The sequence below is a fragment of the Podarcis gaigeae genome, assembly GCF_964106915.1.
Source record: "Podarcis gaigeae genome assembly, chromosome: 8".
Lineage (NCBI taxonomy): Eukaryota > Metazoa > Chordata > Lepidosauria > Squamata > Lacertidae > Podarcis > Podarcis gaigeae.
Window position 1 is genome coordinate 18,999,608 of NC_139684.1, and position 16,544 is coordinate 19,016,151.

The 16,544-nt window shown below is 46.9% G+C and overlaps 1 protein-coding gene across 1 annotated transcript in view; it reads right to left on the bottom strand.

The window, feature by feature from the left end:
• Positions 1-7,712: 7,712 nt before the first annotated feature.
• LOC310850864 (uncharacterized protein C1orf159) overlaps positions 7,713-16,544 on the bottom strand; it is a 33,159-nt gene continuing 24,327 nt past the window's right edge. Inside the window, exons 5-9 of the mRNA XM_083752880.1 lie at positions 15,491-15,556; positions 14,599-14,733; positions 13,880-13,905; positions 13,390-13,417; positions 7,713-10,408 (exon numbers count right to left, since the gene is read on the bottom strand). Coding sequence (XP_083609006.1) covers positions 10,314-10,408; positions 13,390-13,417; positions 13,880-13,905; positions 14,599-14,733; positions 15,491-15,556 — 350 coding nt within the window. The 3' untranslated portion in view covers positions 7,713-10,313. The remainder of the gene's footprint in view (positions 10,409-13,389; positions 13,418-13,879; positions 13,906-14,598; positions 14,734-15,490; positions 15,557-16,544) is intronic.

Consider the following 16,544-nt stretch of genomic DNA (forward strand, 5'->3'; position numbering starts at 1 on the left):
GGGTTTTTTTTTTAAAGACTTCCACCGTTTACCCCACGCTTTTTTAATAATCCGTTCGTCAGAACCTCTGTTCTTCATATTTTCCCTTTGGATTTCCTTAATGTCTCACTTTGTATTTTTTATATTATGCACAAGATTATTCTAAACACAACCAGATTTTTTAGTCGAGCCTTGGTTTTGTAAATAATCATTTAAGAATTCCCATTGCTTCATAACCATAGTTTTGGATTTTCTCCTTATTATATTCGTCAGTTTTGCTAATTCCAGGTACTCACAAAGTTTCTCCAACCACAGTGGTGCCCTGCAAAACGAACGCCTCGCAAGATGGAAAACCCGCTAGACGAAAGGGTTTTCCGTTTTGGAGGCGCAAAACGAATTTCCCTATGGGCTTCCTTCGCAAGACGAAAGCCCATAGGGAAATCTCCGGGACAGTGGGGAAGCGCAGCGCGTCTTCCCCACTGTCCTCGGACCTCCTCCGAAGCCTGGCGGTGGGGCGGAGAGACCTCCTCCCGCCGCCAGGCTTCGGAAGGCTGCTCTGAAAGCTGGCGGTGGGGCGGAGAGACCTCCTCCCCCCGCCAGGCTTCGGAAGGCTGCTCCGAAGGCTGGCGGTGGGGCGGAGAGACCTCCTCCCCCCCGCCAGGCTTCGGAAGGCTGCTCCGAAGGCTGGCGGTGGGGCGGAGAGACCTCCTCCCCCCCGCCAGGCTTCGGAAGGCTGCTCCGAAGGCTGGCGGTGGGGCGGAGAGACCTCCTCCCCCCGCCAGGCTTCGGAAGGCTGCTCCGAAGGCTGGCGGCGGGAGGAGGTCTCTCCGCCCCACCGGCAGCCTTCAGAAGGCTGCTCCGAAGGCTGGCGGCGGGAGGGGGTCTCTCCGCCCCACCGGCAGCCTTCGGAAGGCTCCTCCGAAGGCTGGCGGCGGGAGGAGGTCTCTCCGCCCCACTGCCAGCCTTCGGAAGGCTCCTCCGAAGGCTGGCGGTGGGGCGGAAAGACCTTCTCCCCGTGCCAGCCTTCGGATGGCTGTCCTGAAGACTGGCGGTGGGAGGAGGGTTTTCCTTCCCACCGCCAACATTCAGAATGCTGTTCTGAATGTTGGCGGTGGGGAGGAAAAACCCTCCTCCCACCGCAAGCCCCGGGAACAGAGGAGAAGCGCTGCGCCTTCCCCTCTGTTCCCGTACCTGTCCTGAAGGCTTGCAGTGGGGAGAAAGGCCTTCTCCGCACTGCCAGCCTGGCAAGCGGTTTCCATAGGAACACATTAATTGATTTTCAATGCATTCCTATGGGAAACCGTGCTTCGCAAGACGAAAAACTCGCAAGAAGAAAAAACTTGCGGAACGAATTAATTTCGTCTTGCGAGGCACCACTGCATTCTCTTTTTGTTGGGATGCTGTCTTCTTTCCAATAGCTAGCAATCAAAATTCTTGCCGCTGTTGTCGCGTATAGAAATAAGTTAGTTTTATCTTTGGGGATATCTTTATCTAGAATTCCTAATAGATATGGAAAGGCAGTTTCCTATGCCCCTTTTGTCCGTCCTGCTCTAATGTCCACCATCAAGTTCCACCTCGTAACAGGCAGGAAGACTTCGGCAACTCTTTGGCTACAAAATTCAGCCAGCCAATTATGAGTTGTGCGGATAGAAGTGCTTTGCAGATAATATGGAAATGAGTGCTAAATGAGCGCTGTATTTTTCGCTATAAAGTGGCTTTTACATCTTGTGGAAGCTGAAATGTAATGCGGAACTAATGGGGAAATGTGAAAATGGAATAAACTGCCATGGGAATGCAGCCATAGAATGCCAGACTTCAGCAGGGTGGGAGAGAAGACTGTGGGCACCTGGGAAGGTTCTCATGGGCACAGGAGAGCCCACGGACACCACATTGGCAACCCACGTCGTGGGAAATTATTGAGCTATGTGGACCAGTAGCCTGACTCAGTACTGTGGTACCTCGGGTTAAGTACTTAATTCGTTCCGGAGGTCCGTTCTTAACCTGAAACTGTTCTTAACCTGAAGCACCACTTTAGCTAATGGGGCCTCCTACTGCTGCCGCACTGCCGGAGCACGATTTCTGTTCTCATCCTGAAGCAAAGTTCTTAACCTGAAGCACTATTTCTGGGTTAGTGGAGTCTTTAAACTGAAGTGTATGTAACCTGAAGCGTATGTAACCTGAGGTACCACTGTATTTTCCCTCTTTTTTAAAACGGTCAGTTCTGTACCCTGTGCGAAAACACCAGCCAGTGTTTTAGCTGAAACCCCCCAGGGCAAAAAATATTGGTGCAGTGTGTTCTTTTTAAAGAGGACGTTTCTCCTCTCGACAATAACCGTGGCATTTTGTTCTTGAGTTGCTAGCGAGAAACTCCCGCTGCAAAGCAGCACAGATGTGGTTATTTGATGCACAGGCCGTCGCTGCTGCCCCCCCTTCCCTTTGCGTTTTGCTTCAGCCCGAGTGTCAGGTTTCTGGCAGGAGAAATTCTGAAGAAAGCCTAATTGGGCATCAGCCTTCCGGCACGCACAGCGCCTTTACAACTTATTGTTTTTAAAGTCATTTTGCCTGTCGCTTTCTCTTTGAGGCATGCAACGGCAACCTCATGTCACAGCTGTTTTTTCCCCTTCTTATTGGGATGGTATTGGGGGCAGGGGAGTGGGGGGGGGACACAACTTGTTTCAGGTATGCAGAATACGCCGTGGGTGCTGTCACCCACATCTTACCCTCGTTGTTTGATTCCTGTTCTTTCAAGCAGACACCTAACAGCTGGGACTTCGCGCCTGTCATCTTGACGAAGGTCATTCTGTTTCGGTCAGGGGCTGGTTAACTGACAAATTTGCCTTCAAGTGCTTTTTAAAACGATTTCTCTCCCCCGCCCACTCTTCATTCTTCTTTCCCCCGATATCACTTCACTTTGAATAGTACGTGATCATCTCCTTGCTTTGACAACACAGCTTAGTGCAGTTTTCACAGTGGGCCACACACACCCCTCAAAAGCTTTTCGGTGAATATTTTACAGCAAGACAGACCTTACAGGGTGGAAGGAAGGAAGGAAAGAAAGAAAGAAAGGGTGTGTGGGTTTTTTGGGCACTCAAGTAGATGTTTTCAACACCACGCTGTTTTCCCGCTACCTTTGGTGGTTTTTAAAAAACCCCAAAATTGATTTTAACCATTGTGTAAATCAAGCTGCTTTGGCTGTGTGTCAGGTTTTTCTTTTTCTGCCTGTGTGTGGCTCATTCAACTTTCCCTACACCGCTGTGAATATTTTATGAACAAACTAGAAGTGTTAGGATGACAGCCTCTTCATTTTCTCCTGCAGATGCCAATAAGGGAGCCAGTAAAAGCATTAACATCCCCCCCCCCCAGCAAAGAGAGTTCCAAGAATGCTTCGTTCATTTCCAAACAGACTCTGAATTTACCAATTGCTAAGGAAGTGAGAGCTGGAGCATCAAGAAGGCTGATCTCCGAAGAATTGGTGCTTTTGAATTATGGTGCTGGAGGAGACTCTTGAGAGTCCTATGGACTGCAAGAAGATCAAACCTCTCCATTCTGAAGGAAATCAGCCCTGAGTGCTCATTGGAAGGACAGATCCTGAAGCTGAGGCTCCAATACTTTGGCCACCTCATGAGAAGAGAAGACTCCCTGGAAAAGACCCTCATGTTGGGAAAGATGGAGGGCACAAGGAGAAGGGGACGACAGAGGACAAGATGGTTGGACAGGGTTCTCGAAGCTACCAGCATGAGTTTGACTAAACTGCGGGAGGCAGTGGAAGACAGGAGTGCCTGGCGTGCTCTGGTCCATGGCACATGAAGAGTTGGACACGACTAAACGACTAAACAACAACAACAACAACAACAACCATGAGCAGGAGAGAGCTGAGTGTCCTCTTGGAAATTGCCCCTGGGGCACATATGTAACTGTGTATTTTTGTTATATTTTGTTTAAGCTGTCTGTTGTTGCTTCATTTTCTTAGAGATATCTTTCATATATTAAGCGATATAGAAATTAAAAAATCAATCAATCAATCAATCAATCGTCTGGTTGGGTTTCGTGCAAAGAGAATGATGGATCCTGCTGGGCTCATTTGATGCGATCTTTCTACTCTGGAAATGAATGGTTGTCCTTTCTAAGGTAGCTAACCACAGTGACAATGCTCCCTCTAGAGGGCAGGAGGGCACATGACACCACAAAGACCACAACTTCCACTACCAGAGCCAGGAACTGACTTTAAGGTCACATTCGCACCATACTTTTAAAAGCAGTATCATGCCACTTTAAACAGTCATAGCTCCCCACCTCGTCATAGCTCCCCACCTCAAATCCTGGGAGATGTAGTTTATTAAGGGTGCTGAAAGTTGTTAGGAAACTGCCTTTCCTCCACCCCAATTTCCTTCACGGAAGTACAATTCTCCAGAATGGTTCAATCCCCTCTTCCCAGGGAACTCTGGGAAATTTTGCCTGGTTGAAAATTTTCCTTGAACTGTGGTTATCTTTCCTGCTTAACTGGATTGAGAGATTGGGGGGCATAAGACTTTTGCACAGATGGCGCAAGTGGAAGAGTCACATTCATTGCTCTACTTCCCTATGCCTCTGACCTTTCCCAGCACTGGAATAGTGTCTCTGGAAGGTTTGGAATGCAGCCCTTGTTCCAAAAAAAAAACCCCTCAGCACCAGTTTTATGATGTTTCCCCACCCATTAGCAGTACAGATGAAGAGTGAGCTATGATCATTTATTCATAAAACACAAACAATTTAGTCAACTTGCTGAGGTGCACCCACAACCACGATGTCTGAAGACACTGGTTCCTCGGTTGTTGCCATTGGTGTTGGGACTACCTGTGATGCCACAAAATGACATAGGATAAGGCAGTTATTGGTGGATGGAAAGAGGTTCAGGGGAAAGGTCCAGCTAGTTAAGGGTGCTGGGAGCTGTTAGGAGACCCCCCTCATCCCCCCACAAAGCTACAATTCCTGGAGGAGTTCCATGGGAAGAGGGACCGATGATTAAACCATTCTGGGAATTGTACCTTTGTGAGGGGTCTCTTTGCAACTTTACAGCAAACTACAGTTTCAAAGATTCTTTGGGCGAAAGCCAAGAAAACTTAAAGTGTTATCAAGGCACTTTAAATGCATAGTGCGGATGTGGCCCCAGGCCACAGCTGTCAACTTACAGATTTGAAAATAAGGGATCAGCAGCCAAAATAAGGGATTTTCCCAGCACAGGTATGTTCAGCTTCTGAGCCCCTCCAAGCCAAAGGCAGAAAGCCCAGCCAGCAGCCAAACGAAGCCTCAAGCGGTGGTTCCCACAGCGCAACCTGGCAAAGGGGATGCAGCAAGGAAAACCACCTTCACCTCTCTGCTGGGAAGCGCTGAGCAAAATCGAGTCCCCAGGCAACACGGTCAATTTGATCGGCACAAGGCATGCAAGCTTCACCCCCAGTCGTTCTTACGACTCCTTATTGGGTGTGCAACGCAGCCAAGCAACACAGTTGGAGCCTCCCTCCTCCCTAGCCAGCAGGGAGGGAGGGAGAGGAGCTGCTTCCTTTGAAACCTGGGAAATTTAAGGGACATCATCAATAAGGGACAGTATTGGGACACGGTGCTGGGATAAGGGAGTTTCCCGCCAAATAAGGGGCATTTGACAGCTATGCCCCTGGCATGCAGCCTGCATAGAAAAACTGCCATGAGAAAGAAGTCTGGCAAGATTTGGTACACACCTCACCTCTGCACTTCAGCCTCAAGTCTGTAAGCCTCATGTTTGCCTACAGACAGCTGCTATATTGGATCACCCCCTTTTGCTAAAGAACTTCCAATAGTTTATTTATTATTATTACATCCATATCCCAAGGAGCGGAGAGTGGCATATGCACTTCTCTTCCTCTCCATTTAATCCCCACAACAACTCTGTGGGATAGAGGTTAGGCTGAGAGGCAACGAGATCATACCCAGTGAGGTTTATGGCTGAGTGGGGATTTTTTTTTTTAAAAAAATAATTTTTATTAAGTTTACATTTTGATATTCAACACATTTATCATATAAAAGAAATGCAATAAAACAAAACTCCCCCCACCCCATGACTTCTCCCAATTTCTGGTTCATTAACTATTTGCTGCTTCTGTTTAATTTTTGTCTGATTTTCCATCTTTTAATTAAGTGCTACTATATTCTTCATCCCAAATTTTCTTCAAATTACCTCTTACATTTAGTTAATTTCCATATTGTTTCCTCACGTTCATGTTTTCTTAATTGTGTTTACTCAAACCCTGCTAGCGAGTCCATTTCATTACAATATTTCTGTAAATACAACATAAACGATTCCCAGTCTTTTAAAAGTCTGTTGTCTTTATCTCTAAGTCTTCTTGTAGGTTTTGCCATTTCTGCGTATTCCTAAATTCTGTTAGAATCTTGTTGTCTTTCCATTTTGGGGCTAACAGAGTCCTAGCAGCTGTTGTAGCATACATGAAAAGCTTCTTCTGTTGTTTTGCCAATTCCTGTCCTATAATACCTAATAAGAAAGCTTCTGGTTCAGAAAGCTTCTGGTTTATGGCTGAATGGGGATTTGAACCCTGGTCTCCCAGGTCCTAATCCAGGACTCTAACCACTACACCACAGGGATTAAGTTTAGATGAGCCCTGCTGTATACTATCCTCGATACAATGCAGGGAACTTTCATTCACCACTGAGGTGGGAGGAGTAATCTGTTTGACATAGGTCGCACTGTGGTCTCTAAACCACAGAGCCTAGGGCTTGCTGATCAGAAGGTCTGCGGTTCGAATCCCCACAACAGGGCGAGTTCCTGTTGCTTGGTCCCTGCTCCTGCCAACCTAGCAGTTCGAAAGCCCATCAAAGTGCAAGTAGATAAATAGGTACCGCTCCGGCGGGGAGGTAAATGGCATTTTTGTGTGCTGCTCTGGTTCTCCAGAAGCGGCTTAGTCATGCTGGCCACATGACCCGGAAACTGTACGCCGTCTCCCTCGGCCAGTAAAGCGAGATGAGTGCCGCAACTCCAGAGTCGTCCGCGACTGGACCTAACAGTCAGGGGTCCCTTTACCTTTATACATGGGATTTAACTGATCTTACCGGATCAAGCTTCGCATGGAACCGCTTCTTGTACTGACCACTGGTATAGGGCCAAGCTATTCAAGCAGATCTTTAAAGAAAGCCTAAGCATATGCAAAAGAGTCTTCTATCTGAATATAATATACAAGCACCACATAGTGCAACAGGTTGCAGTCAACCAAAGTCCTATTAAGAGTGGACCCACAGAAATTAATGCAGTCGCTTGCATTAACTTCAACGAGTCTACTCTTGAGTAGGACTTGCACGGGCTACAACCCTTATTATATGGTCCCATTAATACAGAAAGTATTTTTATGCAGTTAAAAATAATTCATGGTCGTGCTGGTTACTTTAGGAAGCCTACAGTTTAAATATGTATAATATAAGCGTAAGAATATATTATGCACATTGTTTGTATTTTTAACATAAGCGGCCAAAAAACCCCCCACCAACTTGCTGATTGTCAAGATCAAGGAGCAAGATGGGAATGAAGACAGATCTGCAGGCATAAGCTTGACAGAGACGTCAGAAAATCGAATCCCCATTTGCCATAGGAATGGTAATTTGTCCCCACGATGCCCACCTCTGACCTGAAGAGGGAGAACTCCTAGCACCTAATTTCCAAAACTAGAGGTAAGTGCCCAAACCAGCCAGCTTGAAAAATTAATACGCCGAACTCAGGACTTTGTGTGCTTTTATTAAAGCCAGTGAAAGGGAAAAGTAAGGGAGTGGGGAGAGATGTACACAAAGACAAGTTTGCATCTGACACAACAGTGGGAGTAAAAAAATAATAATAAAGCAGCCCACACTTGTCTCTTTTCCATGGCACAACAGGAGATACAACCCCCCCCCCCCAAGTACACTGGCAAGTAAGAACAGATTTCCCTGCATTGAATGGTGTGATCACACACACACACACACACACACACACACACACACATCAGAGTGACTTCAACCATCTATTAGAAAGTAGAGGCATGTGCTTTGGGGTCAAGGCAGGGCATCAGGCAGCCTAGCAGAAAGGAGGACTTTTGTCAGAAATGTGCCTGGGGGTGAAAGGGCAGCACCACCAGCCTAAATGCACAAGGAAGGGGAGCGTACTGACTTTACAAAAAGGGAGATTGCATCAGAGCAAGGGGAGGCGGTTTCCTTGCATGGCATCATTGCATAGTAATATGTCCACCCAGGGAGAAAAAAAAGAAGTTTTGGAATCTCCGCTGGTCTCTTCCCAGTTGTGTTTTCACTTGCAGGGAATCTGAGAGATTGTAAAAGGATGGGGAGAAGAAGAGGAGCTAATATACAAAAACCCCTCAGGATTTTGATCTCAAGAAGTGGCACCTGCATTTAAATAAAAGATATAAATATAAGCAAGTGAAGGTTGAGGACTCCCCATACAGAAATAAAGCAGTTGCCTTTGGAGGAAGGTTCTGGACTGCAGAGTCTTCTGTGGGGACCAAGTCAGAGATACCTCCTTGGGTGGGTCTACATTTGATTTGTAGCAATCTAAAAACTCGGGGAGGTGTGGGGATATCCCCCCCTTCATCCTGACGAGGCTCAAAAGCATTGTTTAGAAATGCATAAACGGAAGAAAATGAGGATGCTCCCAGCTTAGGAAGGAGCATTTCAAAGCTACATCTTAGTTCATTAAATAAATGAGAGGGTTGCATCCAATGATGTCCTACTCAGAGTGGGCCCACTGATATGAAGGAGCAAGGCTCAGATTAATTTCACTGGGTCTACTCTGAGTAGGATACAACCCAAAGAGATTAAAGTGCCCCCACCGTGAGACATTTTTGCACTTATCCTGACCGCATCCTGTATCCTCCTTGGACAGGCAGGAAGGACCCTTTAGTCTGTGAGGGTCAAAAAAATGCACCTGCGTTGTGAAATCTATGCCAGAGGTGGGGAGCAGGTTTTCTGGCTCTTAGGGAGACAAGAAATATGGATGCACAGTTGACACCGCGTCTCCACCACTGAACAGTACTGTAAAAGGTACCAGGCATCATCTAAAACAGGGGAAGCCATTGTGGTGCCCTCCAGATGTTGCTTAACTACAACCCCCATCAGGATGGCCAAGAGCCAGAAATGATGGGAGTTGTAGTGCCATCAAAGCTGGAGAGCACCAGCTTCACTACTGCTGATATAAAGGATACAGAAAGCCGGGGTGGGGAACCTGTGGGCTTTCAGATGTTGCTGGATGTCCCCAGCCCTCGCCAGCCCTAAGACACACAACCAACCATCAGAGACGATGGGAACTGTAGTCTAGCGGTCTGGAGGGCTGTAGGTTCCCCGGGATGGATGCAGAGCTTGAGGAGTAGGAAAACAGAGTGCAAAATTACAAAACGAATGGATCAACTATTGCAGTATTTGCAAATTCCCACCTCTCCTGTTCCAAACATTTGGAGATGAGAGGCCACCGAGTGTGCTTCTTGCTCATAATGGTTTGGCCACCCTTGCCTCTGTGCGCTGTCAAGCACACACGTCAAAAAACCAGCAGAGGCTCCTAGAGGTGGGTGTGCTCAGCGGATAAACCTGGAAGGAAATTCTACTGCCCACCATCATGAAATACAGAGGAAGGGGGAGAAGAAAATAAAATTTTCCAGCAGCTCGGCGATGACAACACTGCAATAAGCTTAAGGCCTCGTTCAAAACCCACTTGTTTAAAAAGAGAGAGAGAAAGCGACTTGCATGGTGCGCTGGAAGAGCAGTTCCTGGCTAGCAGACCAGCTCACATCTCAGAACCTGAAGGCATGCTGCAAAATTTTGCATTACGAGATGCCAAACGCTTCCCACCGGCATTAAAAAAACATGGCACTTTTGTGTTTCACACTGAGCAGCGGGCACCGCAAGCCAGTTCACCTCCTCAAAAAGAAATGGCCCAGCAGTGCAGGAGCCAGGCTGCCAAACAGACCTCCGTATCCTGACAGTCAGAGAGATGATGGTGGAGCTGGAGCGGCCGTGCAGTGAGCACGCAGCGTCTCAAAAGGGGAGCGGAGAGTCTTTCGCTACGATCCAGGAAAGAAAACAGAATTGGCAGCCTGCCTGAGAGCAGTTAACTGAACTGGCTCCCTTCTCTGGAACTCCTCTGATCGCGAGTCTTCGTTCCATGCTACATTGGCACAAGCCCGTTGGATGCAAAGCTGCTGGCATCTTTTCCCCCTTCCCAGCCGGCCACTTTCTCAGCTGTTTTCCTGGCACTTTTGCTAGCAACCGGGTGCATGGGCACCGTGCCGCCCATGCCAGTATTTACAATTCCTCAGGGCTCCAAAGACTGGCTGCTACACATTGCTGACTCTGGTCTCTGCAGAAATAGTTGTGCTGGTACCGGATGTCATCAGTGACCTCTCTCTTCTGACGTAGCGGGGTTTGCGGACTGCGGAAAAGGAAAGTGAAAAGGAGATGCTATTACCTTAACTGCTTAAGATAGGAAATTGGGGGAGGGATTAGCTTTAGATGTTGATTTTGCTTCCTTGCACCCCAATTTTTTCTTGATTTTTGAGGGGGAGAACTAGGTCACTTCGCTTGTGGCTGGAAGTTCTTTAAGATCCCTGGTCAGCACCGGGTTTTCCTAGAGCAGAGGTGGGAGAAACCGTGGCCCACCAGAGGGTGAAATACTACAACTCCCATCATCCATATCTGGCTGTGCTTGCTAGGAACATAGGAAGTGTACGGTGTCCAGTCAAATTTGTACGTCTGGCTCAGTAGGGTCTACACTGACTGTTGCTCCCAAGAAAAACAATTAACACATCTGAAAAACAAATTCCAATACAGAGGCAGACTGGGAAAGATCACTCCAAAAAGCATTTGTTGGATGAAGTAGCCCTTCAAGCAGGCACTGAAAAGACAATTGGCTTCCATTGCCAAATATCTGACTCACCTACACCTTTTTTGATTTTGTGATTACTGCATCACAAGAAAGCGCGGCCCCAAAATATAAAAGGAGGGGCAGAGAAAGGATTTCTGGATTAAGGACCACCCCCCAAAAAAACTGAAAGCCAGGGTGGTGTGTGTGTGTGTGTGTGTGTGTGTGCGCGCGTATATATATATATATATATATATATATATGTGCTTTCGTAGATTTTCACGGGTACAGGAATGCAGGTTTTGGTGTCCTCGGGTGTCTTCCCGTGTAAAAGTTGGGGTGTCTAGGCGACGTTTCGACGAGGTCTCACTCGTCATCTTCAGGCTGGTGCTTTCGGCTTCTTGTTACTGGAACAGAGCGGGATCTCAATGTTTGAGTTCCTATAAATACTGTAGAGGGGGTGTGGTGTCTAGCCTCCAATGTTCTGGGCAGAGAGGAAGTTCCCAGGCTAGTGTGCCTTTTCTTCTTTTGTTCCTTAATTACTTGAGAGATACCTTGAGTGATTTCTTGAGTGATATCCTGAGTACCACTTAGGTGGGTCATTAGGTGTGGATTAGTTGCTAAAGTCTTTGTGTCTTGACCTCTTGAACTTTGTGAAGAGTTTTCCTGAGAAGATGGCTGTATTGCACTTAGTTGTGCTTTGGCTTGGCTTCGTGTATAGGGGCGAGCTGTGGTTTTGTGGCTTGTGTCAGCCAGATCTGTGTAGGGATTGCAGGGGGGTGCAGCATCCGGAGGTGCCACCATGGATTGGCTACTGGATGGTGTCAGTAATTCATCTGTGGAGAGGGTCTGGGTTTGGGTCTGGTGTGGTTGATTGGTGTTGGCGTTCTGTGTGCCTCTGGATCTGGTGTCAGTTTTTGTGGGGAGGGCTAATTTCCAGATGTCTGGCAAGCGGGATGTGTCGTCACATCCCGCTTGCCAGACATCTGGAAATTAGCCCTCCCCACAAAAACTGACACCAGATCCAGAGGCACACAGAACGCCAACACCAATCAACCACACCAGACCCAAACCCAGACCCTCTCCACAGATGAATTACTGACACCATCCAGTAGCCAATCCATGGTGGCACCTCCGGATGCTGCACCCCCCTGCAATCCCTACACAGATCTGGCTGACACAAGCCACAAAACCACAGCTCGCCCCTATACACGAAGCCAAGCCAAAGCACAACTAAGTGCAATACAGCCATCTTCTCAGGAAAACTCTTCACAAAGTTCAAGAGGTCAAGACACAAAGACTTTAGCAACTAATCCACACCTAATGACCCACCTAAGTGGTACTCAGGATATCACTCAAGAAATCACTCAAGGTATCTCTCAAGTAATTAAGGAACAAAAGAAGAAAAGGCACACTAGCCTGGGAACTTCCTCTCTGCCCAGAACATTGGAGGCTAGACACCACACCCCCTCTACAGTATTTATAGGAACTCAAACATTGAGATCCCGCTCTGTTCCAGTAACAAGAAGCCGAAAGCACCAGCCTGAAGATGACGAGTGAGACCTCGTCGAAACGTCGCCTAGACACCCCAACTTTTACACGGGAAGACACCCGAGGACACCAAAACCTGCATATATATATATATATATATATTTGACTAGGGGTCAAATCCCCAGTTCAAAACTGCCACAGAACAGTCCCTGTCTCTCAGCCTAACCTGTGAGGATAAACTGGAAGAGAGGGAGAACCATGTATGCCAGACCGTGAGCAGCTTAGGAGAAAAGGTGGGATATAAATGGAAAAATAAAACACGTGCACTTTTTTGTTTTAGAAAAATCATTATGTGCAAGGGTTTCTTGTACGAACAAGCTTTAAAGAAGAAATATATTCCAATTAGACTACATGCACTACTAGGGAATAGGAATGGTTTCGAGCATCAAATGCTTTTTATAATTATTTTGTAGAAGAAAAGAAATCATGGGTGGGCGGGGTGGGAAGAACTCAAACCACCCCCTGTATTTTTTTTTTGTTCCATCTGTCCTCTATTCTGAGCTGTACGACACGTTTCAATCCACCGAGACTAAGAATGAGCCACTTGGGAACCCGGGAGACAGTCTGAGCTGCAAGAAGCCCGGACCAGCTCAGTAATTCTCTCTCAAGCGCCCATAAAACCCCTCGCTGCCTGAAATCCATCTACTTTTAAAGCACCCCCCCTTAAGTACCAAATATGCTATTAAAGCGGGGGGAAAGAACCTTTTCACGAGGCAATATAAGCTTTGCATTTATGACCGGAGAGGGGCCTGATTAGCAGTGTTAATGCCGCAAGGTGCCATCGAGAAAGGTTTTGGTTTTTAGGTGATTATTGTAAGGAACTCTCCACAAATCAAGATGCAAACAAAAATGGCACTCTAAAAGGGGGGAGGCCGTATATCTCTTTAAAAACAAAGTTTCCAGGCAAGGGCTCTCAGTTTTCCTTTTCCTTGCCACCACTTGACAAAAGGGACTTTGAGCAAAAACCAAAGGGATGGGGTGGGTGTGGGTGGAATTGTTACCTGAGGATGGTGGAGATAACATTGATGCCTGAAAAGATAAGAATGAAGATTAGGGTATCTCAGAAGTTTCGGGGTAGTGAACTTTCTTCTAAGTTTCATATGACTTCCTCCAAACTTTCCAGTGTATCTGAGAGCCAATTCTACACATATATATGTGCACACCTCTAAGGTGGTACAGTCCTCCCCAAAGCTGCATTAACTTCCCCCAATTCCAGTGAAACTGCATTCTTGGAACTGCCCCACACCAAGCACAAATTTGAAAGGTTTTGGAACCCCAAACACAGTTCTGCTACAATTCAGTCATCAGACTGAAGCAGTAACCCACCACCGCAAAACAGATGAACTGGGAATGGTTTCAACAGAAGCGATCAACTGTTGTAGGTTTCGGTGCTCTTAAACAGAGCTTTTATGGAGCCTGAAGCCTGTGTCCAGAAACCCAGACTTATTGCTACTCCTGTTAAGCAAGATTAAAGGCTGGAGTTTTACTTACTGATTCAGCAGACTGTACAACAGACCCTAAAGAGGAAGGGTTAGAAAAGAGAGAGTAGTATTAGTGATCTAAGTGGTCCAATGTCAGTTGCAGGAATTGTACACACAAAGCTGCCCTATGCTGGATGCTTGTTTCAAAATGACCTGGAAGTAGTTCTTGGTCAGCTCAAATCCCCAAAGACTGGAACCAGGAAGTGCTGCTTCTGTGTATTTAACTCATGGAACTCACTGCTACAAAACTTGCTCTCTCTTGTTCCAGATGGCAGAGCTAGAAGTGATGGGTGGGAGTTTGCAAGGAAGTAGACTTCGGCTAAATGTCTCAACACTAAGCACTGCTTGGCAGTGGAACAGTCTAGCTTGAAAGCTGGGCCTCCTTTGGTGTACTGAAGTGTACTGAAATGCAACTTCCATTGGTCTCAGGCAGGATGGGCAATGGCCAGGGATGATGGAAGCTGCACTTCAACTACATCTGGAGGATACTAGGTTGGGGAAAGACTTATCCTAGGGCATGGACTGAGGACACATGGTGCTGCATATTGCTGAGAGTTAACCAGGCTTGGATCTGGTCAATGCCTAGGTGGACAACCTCCTGGGTGACCCACATAAGCCATCCTGAGTTCCATGATGGAAGAAAGATGGGATGTGCCAACAGGTTGATCTGGATCCAACCCCACCTCAAAAATTTTTTGGCTAAAGATGGAAGCGACAGAAGCGGCATACCTTTGCTCCTTCTGTAGAAGAGATTTGGAAGTTTGTTGGCACGTTTGAGGTAGAAGAACGAAGCAACGCACAGTATGAGGAAGAGGCTGATGACGAACGTCCCAAAGATAAGAGAAGCGGCTACTTCTGGGCCCCCTGTGAGGGAGAGACAGGAGAGAGGCTGAACAGGCCTCCTAGCATCGTCACAGGCAAAACTGGGTCCCCACAACTGTCACTATTTATTCAGAAAAAATGTATATGCCACTCCATCAAACAAAAACAAACACACACACACATAAATAAGCCACTTTCCATAAAACGGTGCAATGTATTCATTAAAAACAAGCAATTAAAGCAGATTTTAAAAAGGCATAATAAGATTATAAAACCAGGTAAAATCAACAAATATACACAATGAAATTATGTGTCAGACACAAACTTCAGGGTTGGTTTTTTTTTTAGGGGGTGGCAGCAACTGGTTTCCAACAGCAGGACACATACATTTGTTAGAAGAGGAGCAATTTCATCTTTAATGGTTAAAAAAAAAAAAAAGAACTGTCAGAGATGTTGAATGCAGTCTGGACTCCGGAGGTTTCTTCATTTCCAAATTTGTCTATTTGAGGGTGCTATATCCCATTTCCTTTTCCAGAAGCAAACTGGGAGAAAATCTCCCCGAGGTGGGATGGGAGGGGGCTATGAATGCCTTAAAGCAACAGAAGTATTAACAGAAGGGAGAATTCACAAACAGTGCAATTGAGGCCACTGATCTGGCTCAGATGGTGCGAAGGTGTGGGGCAAAATGGAAGTAGCCTGGCGGGTGGTTCAAGGCCATAGCTACCTGAACAAACATTGGGGTGTCAGCAGCCCTTTCTGATAAAGCCCCCTTCAGTATATGCAGCCCAGAATTACTCACCTACACCCAGAGTAACTGGGGTTACGGTAGTTAGATTCATCTGGGAATTCATTCCTCTGCCGCCGTCTACAAGGGAACCAGTGGGGGAGAGGAGCAAAAATCGTTACCCAATTCACATTAGGTTCAAGTCAGAAGTGGTCTACCTATTACACACCCACCCACCCCGCCCTTCAGTCTGCTTTAGGTTTTGTGCTTACGTATAATGCAACAGGCCGTGACTCCCCTCCTTGAAAGATACGAAGGAAGCTGCCTTAAACCACTGGTCCATCCAGCTCAGTATTGCCTACACTGACTGACAGCCTCTCTCCAAAATATCCAACCATATTTGGATAATTCAGGGACTGAACCTGGGACCTCCGACATGCAAAGCAGGTGATGCTCTGCTAAGGAGCCACTGGACTGCTATTTACTAAACATTTCTCTCCCCCCCCCCCCGTCCCATGACTAGTGTTGATTTGGTATTCACAGCACATACCAGTCTTACTTTTGCAATTCTCTCTCTATGTCACTTTGGAACATTTGGGAGCACGTCCCATTGTCTGCCAGTGTAAAGCAGCCAGTAATTTCCCCCTGCGGCTAACGTGAAGTGGGAAAAAGAGGGTCGAAGCTAAGCTTTGTCTGTTTTAAGGCCGTCTAGGGATAAGATAGGATATAAACTTGAGAGGCTTCCCAGCTCATGGTCATTTCACTAATTTCAATGGGCCTACTCAGAGTAAGAGACTCTGGATACACCCCCAAGCATCCGTTACACCTGCTCTTTGTAATGCACCATGTGCATGGATGGCACTATAGGAAATAGGCAGCGTGGCTAATAGAAGAATGATTACAACTTTGAACAACCGTATCTCAGGAAAGTAAGCCTAAAAGTGCTCTGTAGTGACCTCTGTTGGATGGTTGGGAGGAAGCAATCTAGAGAATAAGGGCATCAACAGGATGTTTGAGAAGGAATTTAAGAAGAGCCTTGGAGCCGGATCAGCCTAACGGCCCATCAGGATCCAGTATCCTATTCTCACAGCGGCAAACCACTGGGAAGCCTGTGGGCAGGGCTTGAGTG